Raw genomic sequence first — 16,170 nt, forward strand, 5'->3', positions numbered from 1 at the left:
ATACTATACCAGACAAAAAAGAGTAAAAGTTGAAAACTAACAGGCGCTGGCTGAGGTTGGGCCAAGACGGTGTGGTTTCCAGCTGAAGCCAAAATGGTGTCTGCTCTTACCTGGCCACCTGCAAAAATGATAGGTGCAGAGGCAGGTTTGGGACGGTAGGGGATGGTGGCACCTTTGGGTGGGGACTGCAGACAAAAACACAAAGTGATCAAAATGCAGAATGAAGCAGAGCTCATATTAAAACACCACTCCTTCCCTTAGTCACCTCAGTCAACAAGGCATGCACCTAACCTAGCCCAGCCCACCCCATGCTGCCTTCCACCCCACCAGCCCAAAGACAAGCTAGAAGCCAGTTTGGGCTTCCAGAGGAAGAGACGAGTTCCTGGCTAAACAGACAGCACTGACACTCGTGGCTTCATTGGCGCCATCGTTGGTTGAAGCTATGAAGCTTCATTAAGCATCTCAAGGCATTTCAGGAAATTCGGGCACAAGTTTGAAATTTGTCAATGTTTTGGAAGAACCCAGCTTGCGCTCTTGCTTTGTTAACGCAGACCGCATCTCCTGCTCTGTCACCTCACCTATGCTGCTATAGACCAAGGTTTCTTGTTTTACCAACTCAATTAAATCAGCTGCTCCATTGCAAATAACCATCCTGTTCCTGCCTTTTGTCTGATTTAGCTGGAAGGATGCAGAAAAAGCCTCCTGGTTTCAGCAGAAGCATAACCGTGGCCTTTGTAATTCACGGAAAGGGAGGTTTGCTCCCTGCTGCCCAACCCAAAGACCCAAAGGGAAAACCTGGGTTCGAGGCTTTCTCCTCATGAATAAAGCAGGAGAGTGGATCTGTAAAAAAGGCTTCAACCTGTCTGTGCAACACATAGCAGAAAATGAAATCAGTGCCCTGATTTCAGTGGATTAACTACAACCAAAGAAGGTAACCACAGTATCACTTCCACTAATTAATGTCATATATTAGCTACATCATGTCAATGAAAGTCTCTGTTGCCTAATTAAATATATGCTGCAAATCAGAGCACATTCATTTTCTTAAACGTTTGAAGCAGTAAACTGTAGTTAAGCCAGTGTCAGTCTACTTGCAATTTGCCTAACGCTAAAATTAAGCACTTCTTATGTCAAAGAGATTGTTTAAAATATAGCTCTACCAGGAGGAAAATGGGGTTGTGTCTCTGATTTTGACAAGTGGCTCCTCTCATCTTCTTTAGCAAATAACTATTTATTCCATGAATGTCACTTGAACAATAGACTAAACTTTGTATTCACAAAGCTGATAACTATTGCCATCACGTACTCCAGCTCTGACAAACTAAAATTATTTTTTAATACTATCTTTCTGTTCTCCTGAATTTCTATAAAGAAATTCCTTCTTCACAGTAATCCAGCAAAAAAAACGAAGCAAGAACTCATTTTTCCCCAGGAAAAAACTGGGGATTTATTAGATTTTTATGCTTTATTTGCATTAGGCTGCATGACATTTTGATGCATTGCATACTTCTGAACAGCTAACAGCCGCAGTGCTGTCTCAAATACTCCACTGTTTCTGCCTTCTTTACTGAAGAACAGAACAGCAGGGTGTCAGAGATCATCATGAGACACCCCTTGACTAGAACTTAAGTAAAAAAAAAAAAAACAAACCAAAAAACCACAGAAAATTTTCTACAAGAAATTGTGATAACAGCAGATATGTTTCATGTTCCTTTTCAAAAAAATATGGTTATTAGGTCAAGATATTTAACTTTGATTTGCTGAAATTTGTTTTTTCCAAAATTCTATTCAATTTAATCAGTTGAGAAATGCACTTGGACAAAATTACAGGCATTTTCAGCAAGGGTTAACATGTCCAGGTTTTTATATAAATTCATTTTGCATAATTTAAGAGCTAAAAAATTGTCAAAATGAAACATTCTGGCCTTAAGAAATGATCTGACCCTCAGGAAGCAAAAAGTCATGGTAAATCTAAATTATACTAGTCAAAATTATTTCTGTTTCAAAAAAGATCTAGATCTTTTCTGTCCTATTCTGTGTCAGAATAAAATCCTTTTCTCTTAGAATGGTCTGTAGCCCTGTGTTGGACCTGGTTTGTGGTTTGACAGTGCCATGAAAGTCCTGGTCTTTGACTGCTAAACCCTACTGTGAAAGGCTCACAAACACAGTCTAACAGTCTTGAAATCCTGGTCATGAAAAGGGCTTGAAAATTAACAATGTGTTTGAGCATCTCTCGAGTGAGAAGTGATATACCAAGCACTCACTTACCTCCAGCATAACCACGCATATTTGTTTCACACACTGGATAATGGCATCGGGAGTACCCGATATAGTCACTGCGCGCTCCGTTGAGTTTGGCAACATGTCCCCGGCTACTTGCACCTGGGCTCCTGTGGACTTAAGTGCAGACAAAGCAAAGACAGTCATCATGGTTGGGCAGGCAATGGCTCCTCTCAAACCCCTGTGATTCACTGATGTAGTGGAGGGTACGCAACTTGAAACTTTTTGTCTTTCCTTTGCTAGATACGTGGTAGAGCGTGTATGTAAACTCATGCCCAGACAGGGTAATTGGGATCTGTTAGGACATGGATTTGCCTATTCAAGCCGATTTGCAAACAATCCCATCCTAGTCCTTAATCCAATCCATCAGTCCTTAGTAGCTGTTAACGAATCAAACTGTGACCTGAATTTCAGGACAAGTCTTTTAACCTCCTCAAAGACAGACAGCTGCAATACTGACTGAAAAAAGAAAAAGGTGAAACAAAATGCTTTTCAATAATTAAAAAAAAAGGAAAAAAATGCTCATAACTGAAGAAGGTCTGCTACTCAAACGAGTTGCAGATAAAAGGCTCCTTAATCCACTGACGGCTGACTTGTCTCTCTCGATGAAATCTGGGGGCTGCTTCATACTCTGGAATGTCTCAGAATGGTAGAGAATCACTTCTAAGTGACAATAAATGTTGATTAAATATCAGCACATCATCAGCTTTTAGCTCATTAATGAACCTAAGGAGATAATAAGCCAGTTTATTTATTTTTTTTTTAAAATTTGATCTTGGTACTAGTGGATCTAAATTAACCAAAAAAAGAAAAAAAAAAAAAAAAGAAAAAATACATGAGGCCAAAAGAATCCCTAGCATTATTTCACAAACATCCTCAAGGACATTTTCAGTCAACAGAAAAAAGCCCAAGCATTCTGAGTTCATTCAAGCGCTTTCACAAATTACAAACAAAATCTATTGCAATGCAGTATTTTGGGCATTTTCAAAAAAAGCATTTTTAGTAACCATTGACTTTGTATCAGTCAGCAAGGGGTTAATTTGTTTTCCTGCTGGTTACACGGAACAGTTACTCTTCTTTCCAAAGACTGATTAAATTACTGATTGCATCTTCTGTTCACTAGTGCTGTTTAAGGCCAGAATATAAATTCCTTGCTCTATAACAGGCTTTGGAATTTTGCCATAATTTGATCAATCAGTCATGATTTTATTTTCTTTTTTCTTTTTTTTTTTTTGGTAATCTTATCTTGAAAATAGTACAGCAACCCTATATGTTGTTCCTGGGTACAGGAGTGAGCACAAAAGACTACCCTTCACGCAATTGCTCCTCAGTGTGTTGTGTGATGACAAAATCAGACCACATCTTGAGCTGGATGCTCCTTTTTTGTTCATTTGATTGTATTTGCTGTTTAACTTACAGTTCTGACTATCTGTACATCTAGAATTCTGCCAAGTACTGCAGTCATATCTGCATTTACTTCCAGTGCTAATCTTGTTTATTCTCTGACTTTGGTCATGCGTCAGCAATGAAAAAGTGAGTAATATTTTGTTTGTTACCCTTACACTGAAGAAAATGTGCAATGTGACATCTTGCTACATTAGCCTTATCAAAAGACCTATTTGGCTAAACACTATCCTTTACCTTTCCCGTATCAGACTAGTATGCAATTGCCTCTGAAACGATGCTCATCAGAATAATCACCTAAGTAATTTAACGTACCCAAACCAGCAGATTAATTTCCCCTTTAAAACAGCCTAATTTAACCTCCTATGTCCTAAAAGCAATCACTCTGTGATCTGGATGAGTTTACCAATATTTAAAATAAAATCTGAAGTATTGACAGCCGTAAAACCCAGAACTAAGCACTCACCAGCAGACAGTTCACACTCATGCCTGCTCCTTTTTTATCAGCTGAATTCCTGCTGCCTGACAGTTCTCCTGGACGCGTAAGAGATGTGGAGGACCAAGAGAAATCATGTCTTGTGGTTGAAGTCACCTCTGATTGTGTGTTCTGACAGCAGCTCTGCCTTCTCCAGTGGCAAGGCTTTTGCCTGGCTTCACTGTCTGTCTGCCAGGGTGAGAACATGCAGCTGCTCACCAGGCTTTCTGACTCACCTAGACACGAACTGCTGTGAACACCAAGTCTGGTGGCTGTACAGAGTCTGAGCCAGAAATGTCCAACACATAAGGCAAACTGAACATCTTCCTTCCACCCAGGAAGTGCACTCCAACACACAAGTACTTTTTCCCATCTATAAAAAGTTCTCTGACAGAAAAAATGTTTTCTTTCCCTTAGTGTCATCAAGCGACTCCTTTCTCCCACATCTCAAAAGCTGCTTTGGGAATAAGGAGTACTGCAGAGGCACAGCTCCTGGACCCTTTGATGAAAAATAAAATAACAGCATTCCACAAAAAAAAAAAATATCTGCTTTGTAAGTATCTTTTATTTGCAGGTCTCAGTAAGCACTGAGACTCCTTCAAATGGCAGGGCTGAGAACCATTTTTCTGAGTGTTTAAAGCAGACAACCTACAAATGTTTTCATCAACATGGTTTACAAAGGAAGAGGCACATGGTGGAACAACATGTAGTTAGTGTGTAGTAGTAGCAAGAACTCTGGAACAGCTCTGGGCTCTGTCGGCTAATGGAAGTGGTACATGTTGCTTTCACTTCCCTGTATACAAGGAGAATCATAGAATCATAGAATCACCAGGTTGGAAAGGACCCACTGGATCATCGAGTCCAACCATTCCTAACAATTCCTAAACCATGCCCCTCAGCACCTCATCCACCCGTCCCTTAAACACCTCCAAGGAAGTAGACTCAAACACCTCCCCGGGCAGCCTGTTCCAGTACCCAATGACCCTTTCCATGAAAAATTTTTTCCTGATGTCCAGCCTGAACCTCCCCTGGCGGAGCTTGAGGCCATTCCCTCTTGTCCTGTCCCCTGTCACTTGGGAGAAGAGGCCAGCTCCCTCCTCTCCACAACCTCCTTTCAGGTAGTTGTAGAGAGAAAAGACCCTTTCAGTAACAGCCAGATCCTGAAAGGTGAAGATAAGCTTCCAGAGGGAACTTTGTTAAAAATCTCCTGGGACAATCAGATTGGAGTCAGAATAAAATGATTCAAAAGAATTTGAAAGTCAACACGATCATCACCCTTCCTTCCAAGGCTACCACAGACTAACATTTCATTGCAAATACTGGATATTTTGATGAAAGGGTTTTCTACTCCTTTTTTTGACATTTCTTAAAATCTTATTTGCTTAAAAAAATTCATTAACTTTTTTTTTTCACATTTGAAAACAAACTTAAAGGCTCACTGAAACCTACTCCCTTGAATCTGTATTTTAGATAAAAAAATGAAGATTCATTTTGATAAAGCCTGTTAAGTGAGAGTGCAGTGATAGGACAAGGGGCAATGGTTTTAAGCTGAAAGAGGGGAGATTTAGATTAGACGGTTATTAGGAAGGAATTTTTTTACTGTGAGGGTGGTGAGGCACTGGAACAGGTTGCCCAGAGAAGTCATGGAAGCCCCATCCCTGGAAGTATTCAGGACCAGGTTGGATGAAGCTATGAGCAATCTGATCCAGTGGAAGGCATCCTTGCCCATGGCAGGGGGGTTGGAACTGGATCTTTAAGGTCCTTCCAATGCAAATCATCCTATGATTCTATGAAATAAAAAAAATTGTTCAGTGTGTTATCTTTATATTCAACATCTCATCCCATGTTAGGATGAATACAAATGTAGAAGGAATATTGCTATTTTATCCAGAATAAAAATATTTTTTTCTGAAATGACCTATTCAGATTTTCTCTATGTGTACTTAGCATCTGCCTAATTTTCTTGCTTGCTTGATTAAAAACATTGGATCCTTGGCTTGGCATGTGCTATGTTGTTGCAGTCATGCATGGAAGAATCAAAACTGGTACTGTATGATAATTTTTTCATTTTCTGATTAGAGGAAAAAGTAGCTGCTAGCATAGAACACTGGTTGAATACTGTTACAGAAATTCTGGATTAAAAAAAAATCAGTATGGGTTTGGAGTACATGAAATCAGGTCACCTGTGGCACAGTGAGATTTGGGAGAAACAGGAAAGGAGCATGAAAGTAACTTTCTTCTAAAACAGTAGTTCAATCATCTAAACCACTAAGGTGGGCTCCCCATTACCACTTGGGCCTTCCCATAGTCACAAGGGTGGTAACTGAGTTGGAAACAGTTGCAATGTTGCAAATTGGGATCACCTGAGTATTCCTGGGGAGAGAGCTATGCCTGAAGAGAAACTGGATGAGCAGTTTCTGTCACTAAATTGCTGCTTTGCTAAATTGTACATTAGAGACTAATACATTGGAAAGCTATTTCTTTACTTCACACATGATCTTTAGCTTCAAGGGAGGCAGAAAGCTACATTTGTGCTAGATCCCTGCCTCCCTCAGAGCAAGGCTTTTCCAGGCTTTTCACTCAACATGCGCTCATGTTTGTGCAATGGGCAAATTGCAGTGGACAGTGCTGGCAGGACATGCTGTGGTAGGACGCTGGGCTAGCCTGTGTCCTTGGCTCGAGACTTACCTCCCTGATTTCTTTGATTTTGGAACCTCCTTTTCCTATAAGGGATCCACACTGACTTGCTGGGACCACGAGCCGCAGTGTTACAGGCGGTTTGCTTGTCACCGTGCTGTTCGTCATTGAAGCATTTATGTCCTGTAATCATAACATCAGTGAGAATTAGCTGAGGATTTGTCATTCCTGACAAGCACTGAAGGATTCAGAGCAAACGCCTCAGCTGTTCGTGAAGACCTGGGGAGCGTGCAACCAGTCATGGTTTGTTCCTGTTGCAGGTAAAGCTGCCAGCTTTGCTGGTGATACCCTGCATGAACCACACAAACAGCTTGTGTCAGAAGAATCCTTTTCCTATCTGGTGTTGCAGGTCCACACTGGGGGACCAGGAGACAGTCCCTGGGGCAGGACTAGGATTGGGAGGTGGTATCTGTCATTAGACCATCCGAAGTAGATGGAAAAGACAAAGAGGCTTTTGAGTTCACAGGCCCCTAAATCCTGATTTGGTCTCTTCTCTAATCTCAAAAGAACATTTCCACTAAACAAGGTATCTTGACATTTCCGGAAATTTCTTGTCAGGATTTGATACAAAGAAAAAAGGTTAAAAAAGCAAAGGACAAAACATCTATGAATAATCTGAAGCAGAGAAAATCAGATTGCTTTGATAAATATTTTGCTGTGCCCCCCAGGTATAATTTTGCTTTTGTAGCAGATCCATAAGTATTTGTATTGTTACATAATTCCTAAGCTCTTTTCCATCAAAGTTATATGACCGGAGTACAAAATGCTCAACAGAATAGCAATTAGCTGTATCCAGGTAATGTAATGTGTATCCATGTATTTAATTATCCAATAAGACCACACAGTGCATTTACATGAGTATTCCAATATACTTCCTCTTGCACGGTTTACATTGCTTTACATATATTTTGTTTGTTCAAAATCTTCGAGGCAAGACAAAGCAACACCTCTAAAGTCTTCATCACAGAGGAAAAGACAAAGCTTATCTTCCCACTGATCAATGAGATGCTGCTGAGGGCACTTAGGATCACACAAAAAAGCCACAAGCTACATGGCACTTGTCCAATGATGTGGTTTGCTAACATTAGCTGTGAGCTGAAAAGACCATCTCATCCATCTGTAAGGTGGCATGGGACAGCTATTACACCATTCACAGAAATGCTATCTAAAAAATTAGGACAGGAAGGAGAGAAAACATGCATTTCATATTCATTTAACTCATTTATGATGCAGCATGAGTTACAGCATACCGAACTGATGGGATTCCCTACATTCTCACTTATCAAGACTATGACTTGCTGAAAAGAAAAGAAGTGTATATGATCATTAGCCCAAATAATAAAAAAAAGTACTTTAAGCAACTCTGCACACCTTGTTGAACTTGTGTGGGAGCTCAGTGACACCAGCACTGATTCCTACAGTACTCCACATTTGTGACGGCAGCATGTTTCCATCCAAGAAATGGCTCGGTGTGACCTTGCTTAGCTTAAAAAAGAAGAAAAACATCTTAAACAGAATGAGGCATCACTGCATGCCACAAGATAGCTATCAAATCATTCCTCTGCCAGCCAGTAACTCACATTTTGTTTAGTGCCCATGGCAGAGAGAGATTGAAATCCAAAATAAAGTAAGAGGGATAACAGAACTTAGCAGCACCTATATATCTGAAACAAAGCACAAGCCATGCCAATTTTTCAGATGGAAGATGCCATCTCACTATATCACTTTTGTGTCAGGTGGACGTACAATCATCCAGATTTAGGATACCCCTCTTCAGCCACCCAACATGACCCTGATAATATCTCCCATTTTCTTAACATATGTGGCCTGGCCTCAAAGCTTCCACTATGCTTACGGCCTTCAGAAGCACTTTGAAAAAATTGGAAGCCACTATTCTCTTTATTTTCTCCTTATTATTTAAAAAGAGCAAAATCTAAACACACAGGTTCTGCAGCCCACACATAAAAGCGCTAAGTTCAGCTTAAAAACACAATAATAGAGAAACAAAGAGAAAAAAATCCTCCCAAAACTGTGGGTTCCCAAGTAGGGCTGGCTAGACACTTTCTCACACAACAGCTGCCTTTCAAATTGGGAGATTCTTACTTCTTTAACCTCTAGCTTTCTGTGGCACTGCATCTGTTTCCTTAGGGCTCTGGCAGACACGAGATGGACCTTGCATGGCTTTCTGCCCGCTTGCCTGAGCTACCCCTCAGGCAGGATGGGCTAACTGGGAGCCTGGAAGTGGTGGGAGAGACAGCTCACAATGCTGAAACATTGCGGCATCCCTAGCTCCTGGCGTCCCACAGTCACAGTGTCTAAGGTTTCCCAAGGCAAGCAGACCTGACAGCTCAGAAGTCTGCCAAGCCTCCAGGGAAAAACATATCAAAATTCTACTTTACTAGTTTCTAAATGAAATGTTAAAGCTGCCAATTTCCACAGCAAGCACATGTCTGTGAGATTGCTCCTCACTTGGTAATGACCACCACAGGATTTACTTTAGTTGTAGCAGCAGGAGTTAGCATTTGTCAAAAAAGCATCATCTCAATTGCTTTTACCACCTTGCCTTTTTCTCCTCCTTCCTCCTAGAGTGGAGCCATTTCTTAACAAATGTTTGCAAATGAACAAGGATTCTGCCGTACTCTTCATTATTTATTCGGAGGAGGTCTGACCACTGAGCTCTGCCTCCTATTTTTTCCAGCACTGAACTACCACATGCTTCCAGTGGATTATACATATTTATACCCAAAAGCAGAGCTGTCCCACTCACCAGTGAAGTCATTGTTGCATTTCATGGGTCTCAGTCTCCAATCTGGAAAAGCACTGCTCTAAAATGTTCTCCCTTGCAACTCCAGTCTGGGTTAGTGCCATGTTTTAAGAACTCTCTTTTTCCTCTGCGGTGAATACTTTAATTGCTTATGCAATTACCTACCTAGCTTGTAAAGTCATCATCAGGCTGCTAGAAAATCAACTTTTATTAAAAAGGTTGTCAAAATCAACTTTTATTTAAAAGGTTGTGATATAAAGCTGCAGAGCAATCGCACAGAGAACACTCCTCCAGATCTTTCTTTTTTTCTATCTACCTGATGCATTTTGAGATTTCTGCTAAGATTACAAAAGCATTCCAGGGCTTCCATGTCTTCCTAGACATGCTTATCCCCAGCTGTATAGCTGTAGGGTTGAAATTTCAAGGGCTTCATGTCAAAAAGCTTCACAGGGGTATGCATGACAAATACTGAAAAGTCTCTCAAACCATCAGTCTCACACATGTATCTGGGTTTTTTTTTTTTTTCTCTTTGAAGGTAGGTGCGATAACCACAATTCTTTGGGATTTTCAGTCTTTTAAGCAGCTGAAGAAATCTCCAACAAAAAGATATGCATGAAAAATAACACTTGGTAGTTAGTTCATTTGTAACTTCTGAAACATTACTTTATTTTGCCTCCAGAGTGTTAGTTACCTCATTTTATTGACCAAAATAATTATAGAAAACCTAACTGATTCTATGAGATATTTTTCCTCACCACTGTTCTTTTACATATACCATAAGCCAACTATATTAAAATTAAATACAGATATTTCATAATATAAATGCAGTATCTTATCCACAGGGAGTGCAAACCCCCTTTGCTAATAGCCACATGAGGAATCCAGACTACGCTCTAAAATCTACAAGGGTAAATAAGCATATAATCCAGTCAGACGGCTGAATTTCAGATTTCTTTGCATGTTGCTAGCTACAACACTTTCAAAGGCAATGTGGTGTTGGATGTCAGGATGGGCATCTGATGATGTGCAGTATTCGATGTATTTATGAGAAATGCTATGTTATTTCCTCTGGGTACTCATTTTGGTGGGAACTGACAGGGATTATCTCTGTTAATGATTCCCTCAGCATTCCTCAGAACCAGGCCTTAAGCAGAGCATGTTTTTCACGTAGAAAGCAGAGAGACCTCTCTCTCCACGATGATACCGTACCATACACAAAGCTGCCTCTTAACCTAGAAGAAGCAGGGAGTGATATGAGATGGATAGGAGATAAAACTGAGGAGGAGATGACAACAGGTCGTTTTAAAATTGGGCTGGAGAGAATGACTTGTGTGGTTCCGCAGGATTCAACCTCAAAATCATTGTTATTGCATTAATAACTGGCAAGGAAAAAAAATAAGCGTTCTCATAAAATACACCATGCCATAAAACCAAGGTGCTTTATCAACTTGTTGAAAGATAGGACTATGACACAGGAATATCTGAAAACCCACAAAGGATTTGAGAAATATAAGTGGGATTAACATTTGCAGTATAAAAAACCAGATCATTTGTCTGAGGGCTGACAAGAATGTCTGTTGAGACCTGAGAGGTTCCCAATGGAAATACCTGATCGAGAACTGGGGATACCTGCCAGGTATAGCATGGTTGTGTGTAAAAATTATACTAGCAGGAAGTGAGGCATTTCCAGCAGTGGCAGAGATACATTAGTGTGATAGCCAGGACAGAAGACTGTTAATGCCATTAAAATCAAGCCTGTGTGGAATTTCATCTGAAACCTCTCCACCATTAACAGTTAATAGAAACTGTAGCTAGGAAAAAGTAGGAAGAGACTGCTAGATTTTTGAGAGTAATGGGGAATGCATCCTCTGCAAAACTGATCTTGGCTCACTTACACTAGAAAAAGCAAAGGCATGTAGGAATAAAACTGGTTTGTAAAATATGTCTAGGAGGGGAATCCTCAGGGATAGAAAGGCAAGAATTAAACTAATGGCCAGTGCCGGCACAGGAACAAAGCTGTATAAACTGGCCATGATTAAATTCAGGTAAGGAATGAAAAGAAGCTGTCTAATTATCTGAAAACTGAGTTTGTGGATCCAATTTCAGGAAAAAGTAGGAAAAACTCTAACTAGTTGATCATCATGCTGTGAAGAACGTTGCAAGACATTGCTTATGCTAGATGACAAATGCATCTGATGACCCACAAGCTCTCTTCTAGTCCTGTTACTCTAACTGTGAACAATCACCACGGATAAATAAATGTACATGCTGATGTTTCTGATTGATGCCAGCATCTCCCAGTGCTATGAGGAGGTGCAGAGACTAAATTCACTGACTTGAAGAGATAAGCACTTAGAAGAAAAGGATACAAATCCCTTTAGTTTAATTACTGACGGAGAGACGCAGCCTCTTTCTCCTGCTGCTGGTGATTCAGTCCATCTATCTGCAGGCTCTTCCTTTAGCAGAAGGTGAATTTCCTTCTGCAGGGACCTCTGTCTCTCCACAGAGGACAGGACAGATGCCTGGACTGGACATCTGATTTTCCAAAGCTGAGAGAGTTAAACCTTCTCCTGAGTGACCAGGGTTCATGTTTTGCAGCCTGCTGCCTTTTCTGTGAGGTTTCCCACTAAAGTGGTGATGATATCTAATCATAGCTGGTTCATGACACTTGAATGGATCCCAGCACTTTAGGTATGTATCTGCACAGAACTGTAATTCTACAGTAAATTAAATGTTCTCTTGCCTCACTTACTCTAGTGCCTTTATTTTAATTAATTTTAAAAGCCAAGCTTTAAATACGGTATGTGGTAATCATATAGCTTGTTTTTAAAATAAAATTTTCTTGTTGAGTGAGTTATATATTCATTTTGACATATATAAAATCTACATCAATACCAAATGGAGTAATATAGAAACAGCTAAAAGTTAGGCAATTATTCTTTTCAAATCAAACCCACAATGGGACCAGAAATTTTCCAAGACATTTTTCCTACCATTAGAGCACATTACTAGAAGCAATTGCTTTTCCCTGAAGCCTCCAAAAAGCAGAAGAAACGAAAAAACAGCTTGTAAATTGACCCATTATTTTTCTTCAGCATTACTGCCAAAAGCACTTATAAAAATACAACCACTTTCATTGCTATTAAATAGAACATTAAACAAATCATATTTAACATTAAAACAAACATGAGAAAATTCAAGCAGTGTTTGTTTTTGGGCTTGAAGAGAGAAAACCCACATATTTTATTTGCTTACCTCTTCAAATTTTTGTGCAATCATAGAAAAAGCTTTAAAAATTGCATCTGTTGGGCCTGTTATGGTCACAATTCTCTCTGGACAGGAGCCTTCTGAAATATTGATTCGAGCACCACTCTGTCAAAAAGAACAAACATTTTTCAAATTTATACTTCCCAAGGAGTAAACTGAGTAGGATTAGGGATATAGTTTGGGAAGGAATAGCTTGAAGCATGTAATTCACTCCCCTACAACTGCAGCCCCAACACCGTATCATTTGAGCACGAACTGATCACATTCCAAAAATTCATCATTCTGGGTAAATGCTTTTACAGTCTTCATGTAGTATGCAAATAGCACCTCTGTAACCCAAAGTTGCAAATAAGCACATAATCAAGTCTTTCCACTTCAACTCTTTCAGGATTAACCATAAGTAGGACCAGAGCTGCAGGATTTCAGACAAAATTGTTGTCTCCAGGGAGCACCAACACCTCCCAGGAAAGATACACCTCTCTGGTTTGGAGATCCAAAGGCAGGGCTTGATCTGCCTAGCTGAGGCATTGCTTTGCACTGAGAAAGTTCCTTACGGATGCGTCTCATGAGACGGTAGTCAGTTAACATGCACTGAACAATCCTTTAAGGGAGTAAGCAGTAGGACAGCGAACAGTAAAGGTAAGGAGCCTGTCAGAAGGGGTTAGAAAACCATGAGAGAAGCCAGGATGGTTCTCAGGTATACTTAGTCCCCTTTATGCCACTGCTGCAGTGGAGAGAAAACCCTAAATCAGGTGTAAATATATGTAAAAGGATCTTGGTGTAGATAATGATCAAATCCAGTTCAGATAGGACCTTCCCTACATTTTCCCTGAGGTTTCAGGCATGGAAATGTGTTAAAGCAGCCTAACAAGTCAGTGAAGCCTCAACTCATCCATAGGGACTGACCTTCTCAAGGATGTGGGCTGTAGGACACATGAGATAATCCGGGTTAATTTGGCCCTTTGCTTTCAGGTTCACCACAAACCAGCTGATGTGCTGTGTGTCTGAGCCCTAATTCACGTGCACCCTGCTACTCAACAGCAAGGTATCTTATTTCCTCATATGACAGCAATCAAAAACAACAGGAAAAAAAACCCCAACACCCTGATAGCAAAATCTTTCTGACACAGACTGAGCTGGCAGACATACTCATAATAAGAGGGCAGCAGGCACTTCTTTTGACAGGCCAACCTCAGTGGGAATTGCCCTCATCAAATGCCAGCTCTGGATCAGGAAGGAGATCAGGACCCAGGGCTTGTTGCCACACTGGTGGCAATGTCTGGTTGCACCACCATAGGCAAACTTGGGGCTGTGGGACTCAGCTTGGCAGCGAGCACACCAGGTGCCATGCAGGGTAGAGCTGCCGGTGGCAGGCAAGCCTGTCCGTCCCACACCACCTCCGTGCAAAGCATGGCTCTTCCTTTGAAACTGGAGCTGTGGGAATTTGTCTGAAAGATCGCTACACTGCTGATCGTCAGCAGCCAAAATTCACAGATGTTACTCCTCCAACAGATGACCCATCAAAGCCGAGCTATGGCAATTAAAAAGTTATGTGGCAGCCTCCATATTTGTGTAGGGAGTTAACAACCACAGAATCGAGGGGTTTGTACTTTTCTTTAGGCCTGAAATCTTCTCTGACCTTTCCCCAAAGACACAGCAAGACAAAGTTGCATTTCATTCCATAAAGATGGAATGTAACTCGCCTCGTCTGTAAGGAAAGCCATAATAAAAGTTGCATTTTGCTATTAGAGAAGTACTGAAGAAGGCCGTCATTTAAAAGAGGACCAAGTTATCGTTGTGTGGAGACACAGCCTCCTAGTCCCATAGTGACATAAAGATGCAAATAATTCCTTTATTTTAAAAACCAAACAAATAAAGCCACTTGTGACAACATCTACATGAAAATAGATTTTCAAGAGTGGAAGTTGAACATTTGATATTTATCTTGAAATCTAACCAGGGATCATAACTCTTCTCTAAGATGTTTAACTTGCAAGTCAGGAGCAGTCTCCAATGATGGCTTCCCTTTTGTTCATATAATTTATATGCAAAGATATTTGCCCATGATCATAATTAATAATTAAACTAAAATGTGTTTGATCAACTGTCAGGATTACCTGGCACATTGGAAACATTTTTTTCTTGTATGTTTTTTTAAGTCTTAGCAAATGTATTTATGTGTGAAAACACGAGTGAAAGCTCTTATCATCAAAAAAGGAGCTCTGAACTCTGTTAGGCTGACAATGAATTCCCTATTGTGTGCATTTAAAGATGGATCTCAGTAATTTTCTTTACTACAAATACCTTAAGATTTCCCTGCCACAGACCTATCAGTGTGTAAAACAACAAAGCAGCTAACATTGTAACATACTGCAGATATACCAGAACCAAATCAACCTTCCTTGAGGCATCCTCTATACACTCTGAAATCCTAAAGTTTTAAATAGTAGGATTTTCTTTGATTTATGCTTTTAACACTTGCTTCAAAGAAGGAAAATTGCATCTATCTCCAGGGAAGATGTGCATAAGTGGGGCACAAGTGGGGGTCTGTAACCTCCATGTTGGCACAATCTTCTGAAGACAGCACAGCTTGCTGTGCAGCAGGGAAAGCAGCCTGCAAACACTGGGGACACTGAGGTTTATGCAGAGCAATGTTCTAGATAGTCTTTTTGTGTTTACGTGAAGGGGGTGTGTGCAGGTCTACCTTGCCCACATCCTACTCACAGCTACAAAATGAAAGTTGAAGCTCTGCCAAGACACACCAGAAGGATACTGTGGCTTATGCAAGTCTGGCTCCAGCTCTGCTGATACTTGTGCCTACCCTCAACTTTGTGCAGCATCAGTCTAATGGTTAGTTTCAGATTTTGGAAGTTTTCTACCAAGCTAAGTGCAGGACCAGTGTTGGTGTGCTAAAGAAAGATACTGTGGTTTTGATGCATAGAATCATGCTGGCTAAGCTGTTCCTGAGATAAGACAGCACTAGGCATATTGCTATGGGAATGAAAGACTCCAGACCGCTGTAGCGGTAAGGAGGTGACATTAACAACAATGTTTAATTTAGACCAGCACGTTTATACACCACTACTTGCAAAGAGTGGTGATGTTACATTAACTTCCCACTTGATGGCAGTGTCGGTCTGCAAGCGCTGAATTTTCCCTGTTCTCTAAGCTGGAAAGAAAGGCAAGTGAAGACATCAAGGCTTGTCTTACCTCCTCTCTCATCTTCTTAACTGTCTCACCTTTCTGTTAAAGAAAAAGAAAAAAAGTTAGCCTGGGCTGACGA

The 16,170-nt window shown here is 40.6% G+C and overlaps 1 protein-coding gene across 14 annotated transcripts in view; it reads right to left on the bottom strand.

The window, feature by feature from the left end:
• Positions 1-16,170, bottom strand: part of LOC104061156 (poly(rC)-binding protein 3) — a 508,057-nt gene that overhangs the window by 37,184 nt on the left and 454,703 nt on the right. For 12 of the 14 annotated variants that reach the window (XM_054057135.1, XM_054057137.1, XM_054057134.1 and 9 more), the window contains 6 exons: positions 16,098-16,130; positions 12,876-12,992; positions 8,228-8,341; positions 6,848-6,979; positions 2,269-2,397; positions 42-185 (listed from right to left, as the gene is read on the bottom strand). In XM_054057135.1, coding sequence (XP_053913110.1) covers positions 42-185; positions 2,269-2,397; positions 6,848-6,979; positions 8,228-8,341; positions 12,876-12,992; positions 16,098-16,130 — 669 coding nt within the window. The remainder of the gene's footprint in view (positions 1-41; positions 186-2,268; positions 2,398-6,847; positions 6,980-8,227; positions 8,342-12,875; positions 12,993-16,097; positions 16,131-16,170) is intronic. The other 2 variants (XM_054057133.1, XM_054057132.1) reach the window with 1 other exon arrangement.

Source organism: Cuculus canorus, chromosome 2 (assembly GCF_017976375.1).
Source record: "Cuculus canorus isolate bCucCan1 chromosome 2, bCucCan1.pri, whole genome shotgun sequence".
Taxonomy (NCBI): Eukaryota; Metazoa; Chordata; class Aves; order Cuculiformes; family Cuculidae; genus Cuculus; species Cuculus canorus.